This window comes from Primulina tabacum, unplaced genomic scaffold, assembly GCF_025594145.1.
Source record: "Primulina tabacum isolate GXHZ01 unplaced genomic scaffold, ASM2559414v2 Contig440, whole genome shotgun sequence".
Taxonomy (NCBI): Eukaryota; Viridiplantae; Streptophyta; class Magnoliopsida; order Lamiales; family Gesneriaceae; genus Primulina; species Primulina tabacum.
The window spans coordinates 2,252-17,907 of NW_027459750.1; the positions used below are offsets into that span (position 1 = coordinate 2,252).

At 31.8% G+C, this 15,656-nt stretch overlaps 1 protein-coding gene across 1 annotated transcript; it reads left to right on the plus strand.

The window, feature by feature from the left end:
• Positions 1-829: 829 nt before the first annotated feature.
• LOC142534255 (putative ubiquitin-like-specific protease 2A) lies at positions 830-1,863 on the plus strand. Its single transcript, XM_075641193.1, has 6 exons — positions 830-836; positions 912-1,079; positions 1,174-1,305; positions 1,386-1,467; positions 1,552-1,665; positions 1,771-1,863. Exons 2-6 carry the CDS (start codon positions 922-924, stop codon positions 1,861-1,863), a joined length of 579 nt encoding a protein of 192 aa, XP_075497308.1. The 5' UTR covers positions 830-836; positions 912-921.
• The last annotated feature ends 13,793 nt before the right edge of the window (positions 1,864-15,656 follow it).

A 15,656-nucleotide genomic window follows, 5' to 3' on the forward strand; every position in this document is an offset into this window, starting at 1 on the left:
TTTAAACCCCTCCTTTTCCCATTGATTATAGTTTTCTGTAATTTTTTTAAAAAGATTTAATGATTTTTTCAATTAAAATATATAATATTATTATTATTTTTATTATTCCCGACCGTTCCGTAACTAGAACCACCACCTCCTCGACGTTCTCTGCGACGGCCACGGGAAACATGTTTGCATGTCGTGGTTTACTTCCAGTTCACTGAGCAAACTCCTTCTGCTGCTTGAATCCAGGGGTTCATGAAGATTCCAACGAGGGTTTCGAAGGAGCAAAGAATGAAGATCGGGACGATGGTTTAATTCAACTTTTCACCTTTTTAAAAAAATTAAAAGAATCCTACATCTGTGCATTGCTCGTTTTTCGCTTATGTTTCGTGTTGGTTTGATTTTGGATTGTTACTTCTTCACATAAATGCGGGCTTGTTCTGTTTCTTTTTGAATCGATTTGTGGTGCTGATGTGTGATTTCCTCTTTGTCTTTGAATCGATTTAATCGCTCACTGTTTCATCGTCTTACTTTGAGTTAATTAAAGGGCTTGCTTAGCAAAATCTCTAATTTTATTTTTCCTGTTTTTGTTTGTTGAGAAGATACAACGCCGTGGACTCGTGATCTATGTGGTTGTTTCAGATGGGTCTTCCATTGAAAGGATTCCGAACGAGTGCCCAAATAGACGTGCATACCTTCATAGAAAATGTAAACAAAAAAGATCTGTCTCAAGTGATTGGAATGATGTCTCCCACAACTTTCGTTCTCTTGGGCTACCAAGGAGATTTCCGAGGATAAAATCTGCCCTACGCGGAAGGTTGTATGACAACGTGTTTCGATCGCTATTTCCGGTATGGTTTTATCAATTTACAATGCCATTGAGTCCAAGATATATATAGTTTTGCGAAAATTTGGTGATTTTGTAGGAGAATATGGATGGATACTCCAGAAGAGAAAAGGGACCGGTGCACATACTTAAACTGTCTATGGTTTTGCATGTACAATAACGAATGTTTTAGAGATAGGGTACTGACTTGGATCAAGAAGGAGAACATATTTTCGAAAACATATGTTTTTGTTCCCATTGTCATGTGGTATGCAACCTTCTTACAACAAAACCTTGCATTGCCTGCCTGCCCTTAAGGGCGTCCCATTCGGTACGGACTAATCAATGCATTATTTTATTAGGTCTCACTGGTATCTCTTGATCATGTGTCACTTTGGTGAAAGCCTGAAATCCGGAACCAGGACTCCATGTATGCTGCTGCTCGACTCGCTGCGTGCGTTGGATCCTATGAGACTCGAGCCCCTTATACGAAGGTACTTTTGAGTATGGATGATACTTTAAAATGCCCACTTTATGTTTCATGATTCACTTAAAATGCTTTTACAATTCACAGTTTCGTCGTGGACATATTCGAAACACAGGATAGACATGAGAACATAAAGCTGATTAATGACATTCCCCTTTTGGTTCCCGAGGTAGCAATGTCCTCGAGTATGAACGTTTATAAATGACTTAAACTGTATACGTTCTCTGTTTCTTAAAAAAAAATTGAAATTCAGGTTCCACAGCAGAGAAATGGTGAGGAATGTGGTGTTTTTGTTCTGTACTATACACATCTTTTCATGGAGAGTGCTCCTCAAGAGTTGAGCATCAATAAAGGCTACCCTTACTTTGTGAGTTAAATGTTTTATTTCTTCACTTTGTCCATTGATGCAAGCTCGCGAATCATGTCGTAACATGGTGGCGCTACGTTGTTTGTTGTTGCTGGTTCGACGCAGATGAGAAACGATTGGTTCGGCGAGGAGGAGTTAGAGGGTTTTTATGAAAAGTTGGAGTCGCTCGAAATTGAGTCTAGCGATGAGGAGGAATGACATCTTCTAGTTAACGTGCATACATACACATAGTGTTGTTTTTTTGTCATTTGTAAACTGCAAGAATTCTTGACTGCAATATTGAAGTGTGGGTACAAATTCTCAGTTTCACATCAATTACCATTGAGACACTTTAAGTGTAGCACTCTACTTCAAAAATTGCTTGCTTGAATCTCGTGTTGAGTTGTGTAGTGAAAAAAACATTTACGAATGAGAGAGACCTCGAAGCCATATTAAATAAAAATCCTTCTTCCTTTAAAGAAAATCAATAATACAATATCTGTCCTGAGACTCAAGACTCTGTTTATTTGCCTGTGATGTAAAAACCCAATCGATCCCTAATGTTAACAAAATATCTATTCAACTACCATTTATTCTATTTTATTAAGACATTAGTATGGTGGACCATGAAATAGTATCAAACCCGATTTAAGTATATAAAATTATTATTATCGTGTAATTAAATATTCGAGGATGAGATTTTCTGAAAGTATGAATTCGAACATAAGTTTAAAATTAATTATTTAATGGATTTATTTTAATTCTTTCGAATATTTGATGGGAGAAGATCTAATCAAGATTAGACATCATGAACAAATAGAGACATATCAGAGCCTAAGATAAGTTTATGAATCAAGATAACATGTTCCTAAAAATAGTCAGATTCATCTAAACTCTCCGGAGATCTTAGAGAGATACAAAAGATGGTATAGTATGACAATCAGTTATACTATATATCACGTAAAATTTAAAAAATCTTTGGAAAAAAAAGAAAAAATTATTGGAACACTAAAAGATATTCAAACAAAAATCCAAAATCTAGAACAACAACACAGTTCTAGTAAAAGAATCTCGGAAGGAAAATTATTACTATCATTTGGTATCGATCTCTTGTTATATAAGGCAATATAAAATTATTATTCGATAATTTGATATAATTAAAATTTTGTGTTGATTAATTAAAATAATTATTATACATATTAAATTTATTTGATATGATTAATATTATTGTGTTATTAATTAAAATAATTATTATGTCAAATAATTTAAAAATATGTTAAAAATAATATTTTAAATATCAGATATTTAAACAATATAAAATACATAAAAAATTAAAAAGCACAATATTACTAAATAAATACAAATAATAACTAAGCTCAAATTACTATTTTCAGTATCATATTACACAATACATATTTATATATGCTTACCAAAAGGAAGAAACAAACCATCCACAAACCCTCTGCCCGACGCCCTCCTCTTCCAGCTACTGCCGCCGCAGAGTCGAGCCACCAACTGCCGGAGATGAAGCTTAAAACCCAAAAACCTATTTCCCCAAGCTCTATGTTCCGTTCCTGTTCTGAAATCGGAAGAAAACAGAGCATTCAATCACGGTTGGCGGCTCTGTCTCAGTGTGTGCTTCTTGGTTCGATTTTTGCTTCGTTCTTTGGTTGATTTGTGGCGTATTGAGTAAGGATCAAAGTCCTTTATGTTTTCCAGCCATGTTCCCCAGCGTGAACAGGAGCTCCGACGACATTTTCCGATAATGTTCCAACTGCTGCACCACCACGAGGAGTCTAGCTGCTCATTAGCTAGAATTTATTCCATTCAAAAGAAACAAACATTACCATGAACAAAAATTTTAAAAATCAAGGTTGCAATGTACGCATATATCAATAGTTGTGTGCAACAAAATGCAACCAAAACATTAGTTTGAAACTATTACCAGTCTCAAAATACAAAACCGACTTTGAACAACTATCAAATTTTCTTCAAAATCCTAAGATGATTGAATATTCACAAGACCGAATAAATTCAACAATAACAACAAATAATTTAATTAATTTAACTATAAGTCAAAAAATTCTCAATGTTGAATATTATTGTCACAATTAATATCTAACAAAGCTAAAATAATGCAACTATTTCTAAAAATTACTAAAATTGAATTTATTTAGTAAATATTCAACATAACGATTTAATTACTAGAATTTTGTTACAGTATTCCCAATATTATATTAGAATTCATGGTGATGTTTGTTCCGATAATGTTTGTATCTCCTTTTTTTTATTGATTTCTGAATTTTCTTTTTTGAGGATAATTTCTGAAATTTCAAAAGGCTCGTCCAAGGAAAATACTTTTGATTACGGGTCATGACTAATGAATTAATATTTGTTTATACCAACGCGGACATTAAATTCTTCTTGCATACAATTACCAATCAGAAATCTTTTTGTTCCAATAAGAAAATATTTGAATTGATAGAAAAAATTGTATGCATCAGTTTCAATCCGATAATGCGATATTATAAACTAGTTTGGTATACAAGGTTGCATCCTTCAACATCATTAATACATGACAAAAACTTGTGTGAGACGGTCTCACGAGTCGTATTTTGTGATATAGATATCTTATTTGGATCATCCATGAAAAAATATTACTTTTTATGCTAAGAGTATTATTATTTATTGTGAATATCGGTAAGGTTGATCCGTCTCACAAATAAAAATTCGTGAGACAATCTCACAAGAGACTTATCGAACATATCTTTCTATGTTCCTATTTCCTATGATTCCATAACTACAAAATCAGTAAGAATATCATATAAAAACTTGTGAAAGTATCTGCATTCATACTCTCCATATGGAAAAGAAAACGCAAGTGCAAAAGAAAGAGTACTTAAACCAATTGACTTTTGATCTTAAGAGTGAAACCCCAAGACCCAGATAATCTTGAGAAATTAAATTTATTTTAGATTTAGATAAAACACTCGAACCCGTTGAATAAAAAAAAAATAAACAACATAGAACCAGTTCAATGCATAGATTAATTGTTTAACTCAAGCCAAAACCCTAAAAGGGAAACCAGAAAAAAAAATAAAAGTAACCCATCACTGTACCTCACAGACCTACGGAATTCAACACTTTGAAGAAGGATCTTCATTTTCTTCTTTAGGCAACTCATTAAGATCAAAATCCAAGATTTTAGTAGCAGATTGTGTCTTCTGCTCCGGCATATTACCAGACCAATGGTGTCTCTGGTGACCTCCGAGAGCTTGGCCAGATGGGAATTTCTCGAAACATATCTTACATGTGTGTGTTCTTTCATCACCAACTGATTCTGGGGTTGCTGCAATATTTTTCTCACTCGAAGCAATTTTGCCAGTTTCTTGATGACATGTATTGGTGATATATTGCTTCTTACGTCTGTGATCAATGGCGTTGTAGATTACCATCTTGAACTTGTTGTGACTCGATTTGTGGCCACCCAATGCCAAGTGACTCGAAAACGCTTTGCTGCAGAAACTGCAAGCGTATATTTTGGGGGTATTCGGTGCCGCAGGAGAAGAGGTTACCCGGTTTTTGATATCCGCGGGTTGATCATCTGTACTTCCCTCCCGCACCCTGGATGAAGTTGAATTCCTGATATCGATCTCTGGTTCTCTGGTTTCTCCATCATGATCCGTGTCCGTATTTTTTGGATAATCCACCCCAGAATCAGTTTTTTGAATCTTATTATCACCCCTTCCAGGCCCATTCTCAGTTTCCTCTAATTTTCGCTTCAACTTTTCAGAATCATCACCGGACCCTAACTTCTTCCCCTTCTCCTTCTCCTTCTCCTTTTCCTTCTCCTCCTCCCCAGAACTCGAACCTCGACAAGAATCAAGAAGATCAGGCTGTACACTTGCTTCAGAACCCAAAACTTGCGGATAATGATTGTTATCCTGATCGCGACTCGAAACGCCCGGAGAATCAAGAACAGGCGGCGGCCATATCTGTTGGCGAATGGTTCTAGTTTTCACAGGAATGGGTTTCAGATACTTGGATAACTCAACCATTGAAGGCCGCGAATCAATATTTTCGCCTGCTACGATATTTTTCGGACTCTTGAGTCTCCCTTCAATCATTCGCAGAAATCTTTTACCAGTTGCAAAGTATCCTAATTCAAGTCGAAGAAGCAATTTAAAGTTTTGATCGAATTATAAGGAAACAAAAGAAGTTCTCATTCATTAAATAGGCAATGAATCCATCTGCTACCCCCGAAACGTTCCTTTTTAAATTATATAGCTATAATAATATTTTTGGAAAATTAGTTATTTCTCCTCGTTATTTGCGGAATTTTACCTATTGAATTCCTGATTGATAATAATAAAAATAAAAATAATAAAATAACAATAATTAGTTACTTATCAGTGAAGTACTAAATAATCAGAAATCTTTTAGCTCAAGTAATTGCATCTAGATGGATTGTCCATAGTCTATTTTTCGTCCAAGAAACTTTAAATTTGCAGTTTTACTCCAATAAATTGTTCCCTATTTTCATTTTATAAGCCGGACATGATAGCAAGTTTCAGTGTTATATCATAATTTTTCGACATCATATCAATAGTCCAACGAAAAAAAGTTTAAACGAATACACTGACCTACTTATATCACTAAAACTGCAATTTGGAATATTTTGGACAAATTAATAGAACAAAATAGAATTTAACATTTCATGAACATTCCAGAAAAACTTTGATAATAGGATTGTTCAAAACAGTTGTGTTCAAGTTGTTCAAAAAATCTACCGTATGAAACAGTGAATCGAGAAACAAATGAAATAAAATATATATTTCGTAATTCAAAAATATACATATTAAATAAACAAACCTTTGAATTGGGTAGAAATCTCAGAAAATATACGAGTAATTGATCAGTGATGTATGTATATATACAATTATATATGGCAAAAACTTGTGTGAGACGGTCTCACGGGTCGTATTTTGTGAGACGGATCTCTTATTTGGGTCATCCATGAAAAAATATTATTTTTTATGCTAAAAGTATTACTTTTTATTGTGAATATCGGTTATTTGGGTTATTCATGAGACCGTCTCACAAGAGACCTACTCATTATATATGTGTGTGTGTGTGTGTGTGTGGTGTGTGTGATGGTGAAGAGTGGAGAAGGAAGAAGCTCTTTCTTTTACAGGAAGAAATTGTGAATTAGTTTGTGTTTTTGTGTATATACATTCATTCATTTTTTTTTTGACAGAAAAACTTGTAATTTTATTCAAAACAAAGTAAGATACTCGATTATAAGCTTTACTAACCAAACAGGAAACTCTCCACAAATCCACACGAAAGGTGAGGGAGATGAAATAGCAAAAGAGGCTAACGTGCGCAACACCATTTGCGGTGCGCAAGACATGTTCTCATTCTAAATGGGCATGAGTTGCCAATAAATTCCTAATCTTTGTTGGAAAGGCCCCAGTGTATCCAAAGTCCTCTGCTGGACTAGTGAGTCGCTTGCACTGCCATCAGAGAATCCGATGTAATCTGGTTTATCCTCAAATTTTGAGTCTGAGTCATTTGAAATCCTTCCTCAATTGCAATAAGTTCAGCGGCTACTATAGATGGTGGTTTAGTAATTTGCTTCCCAAAAGCTAGCAATGTCTGGCCCTCGTGATTTCGCACAACACCGCCGATTGCATATCGATTGGAATTGACATTATAAGCTGCATCTACGTCCAAACGCAATTGGTTGATTGGTGGTGCTATCCATCGACTCGGTGATGATATATGTTCTCTCTTCTGCTTGCTGAAATTAGCATGGATGTTCTCGCCTCTTGGTAACCGCAGAGCATGGTCTCGCACCATTCGACATTAATACCCTTCTTCTTAGAATCATTGTTATGTACTGTTCTAAGTCTCTCCATCCATACTGCATAAGTTCTTGTGGCAAAGAATTCAAAATCCTTTCTGTTAAGTTTGCTCTTCATCCATAAAGTAATATCAAACACCTCCATCATTCGTACTATCTTTAGAAATGGCCAATAACTAGTATCTTTCCAGCAACTTCTGATCGCTGGGCATGAGAACAAAGCGTGACTAGATGAGTCATAAGCAAAGTGGCATAATGGACATGTTCCAATGGTAGGGATATGATGTACCAGCAGATTACCTGATGTAGGGATTATATTATGCAAAATCCCGCCACCAGAAGATACAGACTTTATGGGGTATCGAAAGAGACCACAAGAATTTCCACCAACTTTTTAAGTACACTTCAGAACTATTCGTAGGTGGATCATAAAATCCAATTGCCGACTTGTACCCGTGTCTCACCGAATATTTACTTATGTACTTATTACTTTTTATTTATATATTCTATTATATATAAATTTCATTAAAAAAAAGAGAAAATTAAAAATAATAAGCTAACAGAAGTATAAGTTAAACAGTAATTAAGTAAGGTTTATTTGGTGAATATCTGGTGTTTTCTTACTTAATTATCCTTTATTAGGATGCTTATTTGACTTTAAGTTATCTTCTAAAGTAGATAAACACATAATCTTTTTAGATTTGAAGCGATATAATTTATATAAAAATTTATGTGACAATTTTGAGACGGATTTCCGACCCGAATGACTCATGAATAGCATTACTTTTTGGCATGAGTATTATTTCACTGTAAAATATAATTTTTTGTTTTTTATATATAAATATTATGTAATCTATATTGATTTAAGCGAAAAATATTATTTTTTTATATCTAAAGTATATTGAGTAATATATGATGATTTGAGTGAAAGATACTGTTTTTATATCAAAGTATTTATTTTCACTACAAATGTGGATCAGGTCGACCCATATAATTTATATATATCAATAAGATCGTATTGCACATAAGACCTATTCCCATAATTTAATGATGAATATATGCTTGTGTATATATTAATAATTTAATTTTTATTATATCCAATTAATATTTAGTAAGTTAATTTTAAATATTTAAGACAAAAATCATATAATATAAATATTTATATTAAAATTTAGCACGATAAGTTTGTTAAAATCAATTGTTATTATTGAATCACATAAAATAGAATTGGTCTAAATATCATTAGACATCTGTGTCTAGGCACGCACGAGGACATAAAGTAATTATTATTTTGAATTTTGTGAAAATTTAAGCCGTAGATTAACTAAATTTTTGTGGCAGCTAATGTTGATTAAATTTCATTTTTTGTTAGGAAGAATAAATCTTTTTGTTGCTTAAAATGATGAGTCTTCTTTCTTTAAATTTTTGCACGAAATTGGATTGAAAATAGGAATTATATTCTGAGTTTTAGGGGGTTTTGGGAGACATGAATGGCACATGACTTTTTACCATTAGTTTTAACTTTCAAATCGACGGAAGAGCCAATTTGGTCAAATCTAAATGTTTCAAAATTTTGATCAAGTTGGTCCTTCTCTCGATTTAAGGGTTAAAAGTAATGATAAAAAGTCACATCAAGTCCACAAAACTTTCCTAAAACCAAATAGAATCCCTAATTTCAATCCAATTTCGTGCAAAAACTTAAAATAAAAAAGACCCGTCATTTTAATTTTTCACAAATACCAAATTCATAAAACCCCTAATTCTCAAAGTCGAAATACTAATTCGAATAAATCTCTAATGGAAAGATTAAAAAAACATAATAATCAATAAAAAAACCACAGTATCCAGGAAAATCGGATTTATATAAAAATCTTAATATTGACTTTTAATGACTTTTATAGATTTTAAAAATCTAGATGTATTCAACTTAGACTTTTACATACTATATAGAAGTCTAGTGGTATTCAAAATAGACTTTTATAGAGTTTTAAAAAGTCAAGTGGTATTCAACATTGACTTTTAAAAACTCTATAAAAGTTTATAGGTATTCAAATTTTCAATACACTTTTAATAACTTCATGGAATTAATCAACATACAAACATTAAAACCTAAAGTACAACTATAAATTGTCAAAAATTGTATTTGGTTCAACCCAAAGATTTGGATGGATTTTTAAAACTTCTAACTCATACACAAGCTGTTTATCTCTTTTCTTATTTTCTCTCCTCTATTTCTATTACTCTCTCAAATTTTGGAAGTATATCTCTATATATATTTCATCTTTCTTTTTTTTATTTTTCATTTTTTGGCTGATTGTTCATTTAATAATTTTTTATTTTAATATCATAGGAAATTTTAAATTCCATAATTGATTTTGTGATTTTTAATTTATGATTTATACAAATTAATGTAATATGCAGTAATAATAAAAGATGATCCAAAAAATATCGCTTAATTCTTAATAATTGAATAGCCTCGCACCAACCACGATTTTTTAAATTCTTTTTATCATTTTCAATTTCAATTAATATGTAAGCTATGATATTTTTATACAAAATTATATTCACACAAATATTCTTTTCACATGTATATTATCAATTTAAAAACAAATTTACAGATTAATCAATTGATGTATTTTAAAAAAATTTATAAGCATGCATACAAACCCACATATACACATATAAGAATTAAATGATTTAACTTTTAAATAAATAAATTCATTTATTAATATAAATTTTGAAAAAATATTTTAAACTGAATATGTTATATATGTTAATTAATTATTGGTTCAAGAAAATTAATAAAAATAATATGATATAATTAAGTACAAATTTTTAAATTCTTTAAAAAAAATTCACAAAAGTCTATAAAAATATTGCAAAAAAGTCTACATGAATTCACATAAATCTGTTTATAAATCTGTGAGATTCTGTAAAAGTCAATAAAAATCTATCAAATCCATAAAAATCTATCGTTTGAAAAAGTCATTTAAGTAATTAAAACTCTGAATTGAATACACCTCACGAAGTTATTTATGTGCAAGATCCATTTCATTCTTCAAGGTGCATCTCTTAATAGAGTCCTTGTAGAAATAAGAGATAAATTTTTTAAATCGGACACAATCTTAATATTATATAAAATTTATGGACAAAATTTTAAAAATTGAGGAGCAAAAAATCGATAGCAATTATTTAATAGGAAATTAACTAATAGTAGTTTTCATATGAGACGCGGTCGCGCATATGCGCGAGAGCTTATCCTCACACATAGATCAATCTTTTTTCGGCTCTCCCGGTCTGATCTGTTCCGTCTATAATCACATCAATTAATTAACGAATCATTTCAGATTAACAACACAGCAAATCTCGGGCATTATATTTCTCCGCCCCTAAGATACGATTTCGTTCCCGAAATCACAGGCAATCAATCAGATATAAAAGCAGATACAATAAGAATGGAGAATAGAAGCTAAATAAGAATACTTCTGGAAGTTAGATCCTCATTTAGTAATTCCTCACATTTGGTCACTTTAGTAGTCAACTCAAAGAAATCCCGGAACTCCGCCCCTGAAAACTTGTTTCTTAGTTCAAAACTCAATCTTTCTGGCCTATTTTCATAAATTCTATATCTGGAAAGAAAACATTGCAACTATTTTTCAAATTTTTTTTAATTTATCAATATACAATTCAACAGACTCCCCACTTCTTTGTGTGATTCTATATAAATCAGCAATTTACACTTCTGGCTCATTTCTATATAAAAAAAAATTTGCGAAATTGCCTTTCCATTTCTTGCCATGTTAAAATAATTTTTAGGCAAAGAGGTATACCAAAAAAGTTATACCAATGAGTGAGTAGAAAATAACATGAGTTTTAAGTTGGCGAAATTCTCTAGATTAGCCAACTCCCCATGTTGGATAGTGAATCTGCTATATGCAAGATTTATTGTCTTGTACAAGAACAAGATGAATTCAGACGTTTTATAACCCTTAGGATATGGGTTATTCTATGTAATCCAGATAAAGTTTGTGAAATCTAGGCGACCATTTGTCATAATATCGACCCATATAATTCCTACATTACTTTCTCGTGTATTTAGTCACATGAGTTTCCTTAAATGTTCATGGCCATGAATTTGGCCTTCAAATGATTAAATCATATCTTGAACTGGAACTTCATGTGCAACTCTTTCAACATTATCTTCTTCAAAATTTGTTGGAACTTCCACTCCTTCACTTTCTTTGATTGTTTCGTCTTTTCGACGGAATACATTTTTCTCTCACCGGATATGCCAATTTTTGCTCATATAAAATTTGTAGCTTGTGGGCGTGTCAGGTGTAAGTGAATCAGTTTGTGTAAAAACTAAAAAAAAAAAAAAACTAACATCTTGAACAAAATGATTATGAATTCCAAACTTAATCATTAATAATCATATGTTAAGCTATTAAACTCACCAAAACAAAGGACAAGAATAAAAAAAGTTGAATGTTTAAGAAATAAATTTCTGACATGATTATATATTCATAAATCACGAAGAATTCACAAAATATGGAAATTTACAATAAACTTTTTTAAAAACAGGAATGAAAAATGCATAAAGCATTTGAAAATTGATAAAAAAAAAAACTTGAACATAAAATTTAGAGATTTTTGCAGTGTGATTGCAAGTTTCTGGAGTGTTGAGACGTGTTTTCTCAATCTACTGATGTTTTCCTTTTGTTTCACCTATGGAGAGTTCCTCCAATTTCTGCCAATATTCACGATTTTCTTTTCTTGTCCTCTATTTTACTCGCTCAAAATTTCTCTGGATAACTGGCGGGATTCATCTGTCACTGTTTTGGGCTTCGTCAAGTAATTTTATCCTATTGGACCTGAGCTAAATCTATCGGGTCAAAATTTTTTTTAGCACAAATACTTGTATTAAATTATCTTATGCTATATTTTAAATAATGTATATGAGCACCCTTAATATTTGTAGACATTTAAATTTCAACTATGCTATATCTTTTATAATTTAAACAAGACAATATTACGTAAATATTTGCCAAGATATTTTATTTTACATACGAGGTGGGTCCAATGGCCCAATGACAATGTTTAAATAGCGTGGGCTTTCAATTGGTTGGGCCAGAACTCTTTCTGGATAATGAGATCCGATAGTAAGACATATTACTTGGAAATTAGTCGGTTTGGGGCTACCCCTTTACTTTGTAGGTTGGTATAAATTATAAGAATATGTGTCTTGTGAGACGGTCTCACGAATCTTTATCTGTGAGACGGGTCAACCCTACCGATATTCATACTAAAAAGTATTACTCTTAGCATAAAAAGTAAATTTTTTTATGAATAACCCAAATAAGTGATCTGTCTCACGAAATACGACCTGTGAGACGGTCTCACACAAGTCTTTGCCAAATTATAATAATGATAAATTGCCTAAAAAACATATAAAATGAAAGGCTAAATAATCAAATCTTCTATTTTATATCCTACTTATTTTGTATTATTCTCATTTATTGTAAAATGTGACCTTAATTAACGTTACTTGTCCATTTGACGAAATAAATCTTATGAGAAGATCGGGAGATCAATACACGTTCATCATATCGAACCGCGGGATCGTACAAAAAATGGGAAATTTTGAAACCACTGTTAAAATATGTCTATAGAACGCAAGATTCGGTATTTAATGATACCCCTTTGGATTTTAGGTTCATACAACACAAAAATTTTCGTGAGACGGATGTCACCCATGAAAAAAAATTATTTTGTATAAAAAAATATTATTTATTATGTAAATATGAACAAAGTTGACTCGTCTCACGGATAAAGATCCATGAAACTGTCTCACGAGAGAGCTACTAATCCCGCTAATATGATTAATAATAAATGAAAATCCAACGGATGGAGAAAATGTGAAATATTAATTGCTTATATAGCTTATTTGTTGTTAGATTTTTTAAAATTAAAATAATTAACAAAAACACTATTTTTAAAATTTCAAGATATAATATTTTTTCTACTTCCAATTTAAAAAAGAAAAATATTTATTTTTGTACGCATGTGTAGGAAAGCTAGTTAACAATAGTGGGTGAAACTGGTTAGGTCGATGCTACATGTGGGGCTGTGTCCCCCATAATTTGGATGAACAAGATTCACACACATATGTGATTTTAAAAAAATTAGTGGACTCCATGTATGTGTGGCTAAATTTGGACCTTGATTCTATCATGGGGTAGTGCTCTTACATGTAGGATGGAATGAACCGGTGAAACTTCGTGTCCAGATACATTTTCAGGGAGAAAGTAAAAATTGTAAAATGGAGATCAAATATGTGTATCGAAGAAGGGTGAAAGGGGAGCGGCCCCCATGTTATTTAATCAAGATTTTGTCATTTACTTCAGGTAAAAAAAAATAAAGGTCCATTTTTAAACCAGTCCTCCTTTCCCATTGATTAATATGTTTTCTGTAATTTTTTTAAAAAGATTTAATGATTTTTTTCAATTAAAAATTATATAATATTATTATTATTTTTATTATTCCCGACCGTTCCGTAACTAGAACCACCACCTCCTCGACGTTCTCTGCGACGGCCACGGGAAACATGTTTGCATGTCGTGGTTTACTTCCAGTTCACTGAGCAAACTCCTTCTGCTGCTTGAATCCAGGGGTTCATGAATGATACCCCATGGATGAGCCCATCAAGATCTGGCCCAAATTTATGGTTAAAACTTGATTATACACATCTTTTCATGGAGAGTGCTCCTCAAGAGTTGAGCATCAATAAAGGCTACCCTTACTTTGTGAGTTAAATGTTTTATTTCTTCACTTTGTCCATTGATGCAAGCTCGCGAATCATGTCGTAACATGGTGGCGCTACGTTGTTTGTTGTTGCTGGTTCGACGCAGATGAGAAACGATTGGTTCGGCGAGGAGGAGTTAGAGGGTTTTTATGAAAAGTTGGAGTCGCTCGAAATTGAGTCTAGCGATGAGGAGGAATGACATCTTCTAGTTAACGTGCATACATACACATAGTGTTGTTTTTGTTGTCATTTGTAAACTGCAAGAATTCTTGACTGCAATATTGAAGTGTGGGTACAAATTCTCAGTTTCACATCAATTACCATTGAGACACTTTAAGTGTAGCACTCTACTTCAAAAATTGCTTGCTTGAATCTCGTGTTGAGTTGTGTGGTGAAAAAAACATTTACGAATGAGAGAGACCTCGAAGCCATATTAAATAAAAATCCTTCTTCCTTTAAAGAAAATCAATAATACAATATCTGTGCTGAGACTCAAGACTCTGTTTATTTGCCTGTGATGTAAAAACCCCAATCGATCCCTAATGTTAACAAAATATCTATTCAACTACCATTTATTCTATTTTATTAAGACATTAGTATGCTGGACCATGAAATAGTATCAAACCCGATTTAAGTATATAAAATTATTATTATCGTGTAATTAAATATTTGAGGATGAGATTTTCTGAAAGTATGAATTCGAACATAGTTTAAAATTAATTATTTAATGGATTTATTTTAATTCTTTCGAATATTTGATGGGAGAAGATCTAATCAAGATTAGACATCATGAACAAATAGAGACATATCAGAGCCTAAGATAAGTTTATGAATCAAGATAACATGTTCCTAAAAATAGTATCAGATTCATCTAAACTCTCCGGAGATCTTAGAGAGATACAAAAGATGGTATAGTATGACAATCAGTTATACTATATATCACGTAAAATTTAAAAAATCTTTGGAAAAAAAAGAAAAAATTATTGGAACACTAAAAGATATTCAAACAAAAATCCAAAATCTAGAACAACAACACAGTTCTAGTAAAAGAATCTCGGAAGGAAAATTATTACTATCATTTGGTATCGATCTCTTGTTATATAAGGCAATATAAAATTATTCGATAATTTGATATGATTAAAATAATTATTGTGTTGATTAATTAAAATAATTAATTATGTCAAATAAATTTAAAATATGTTAAAAAATATTTTAAAATATCAGATATTTAAACAATATAAAATACATAAAAATTAAAAGCACAATATTACTAAATAAATACAAATAATAACTAAGCTCAAATTACTATTTTCAGTATCATATTACACAATACATATTTATATA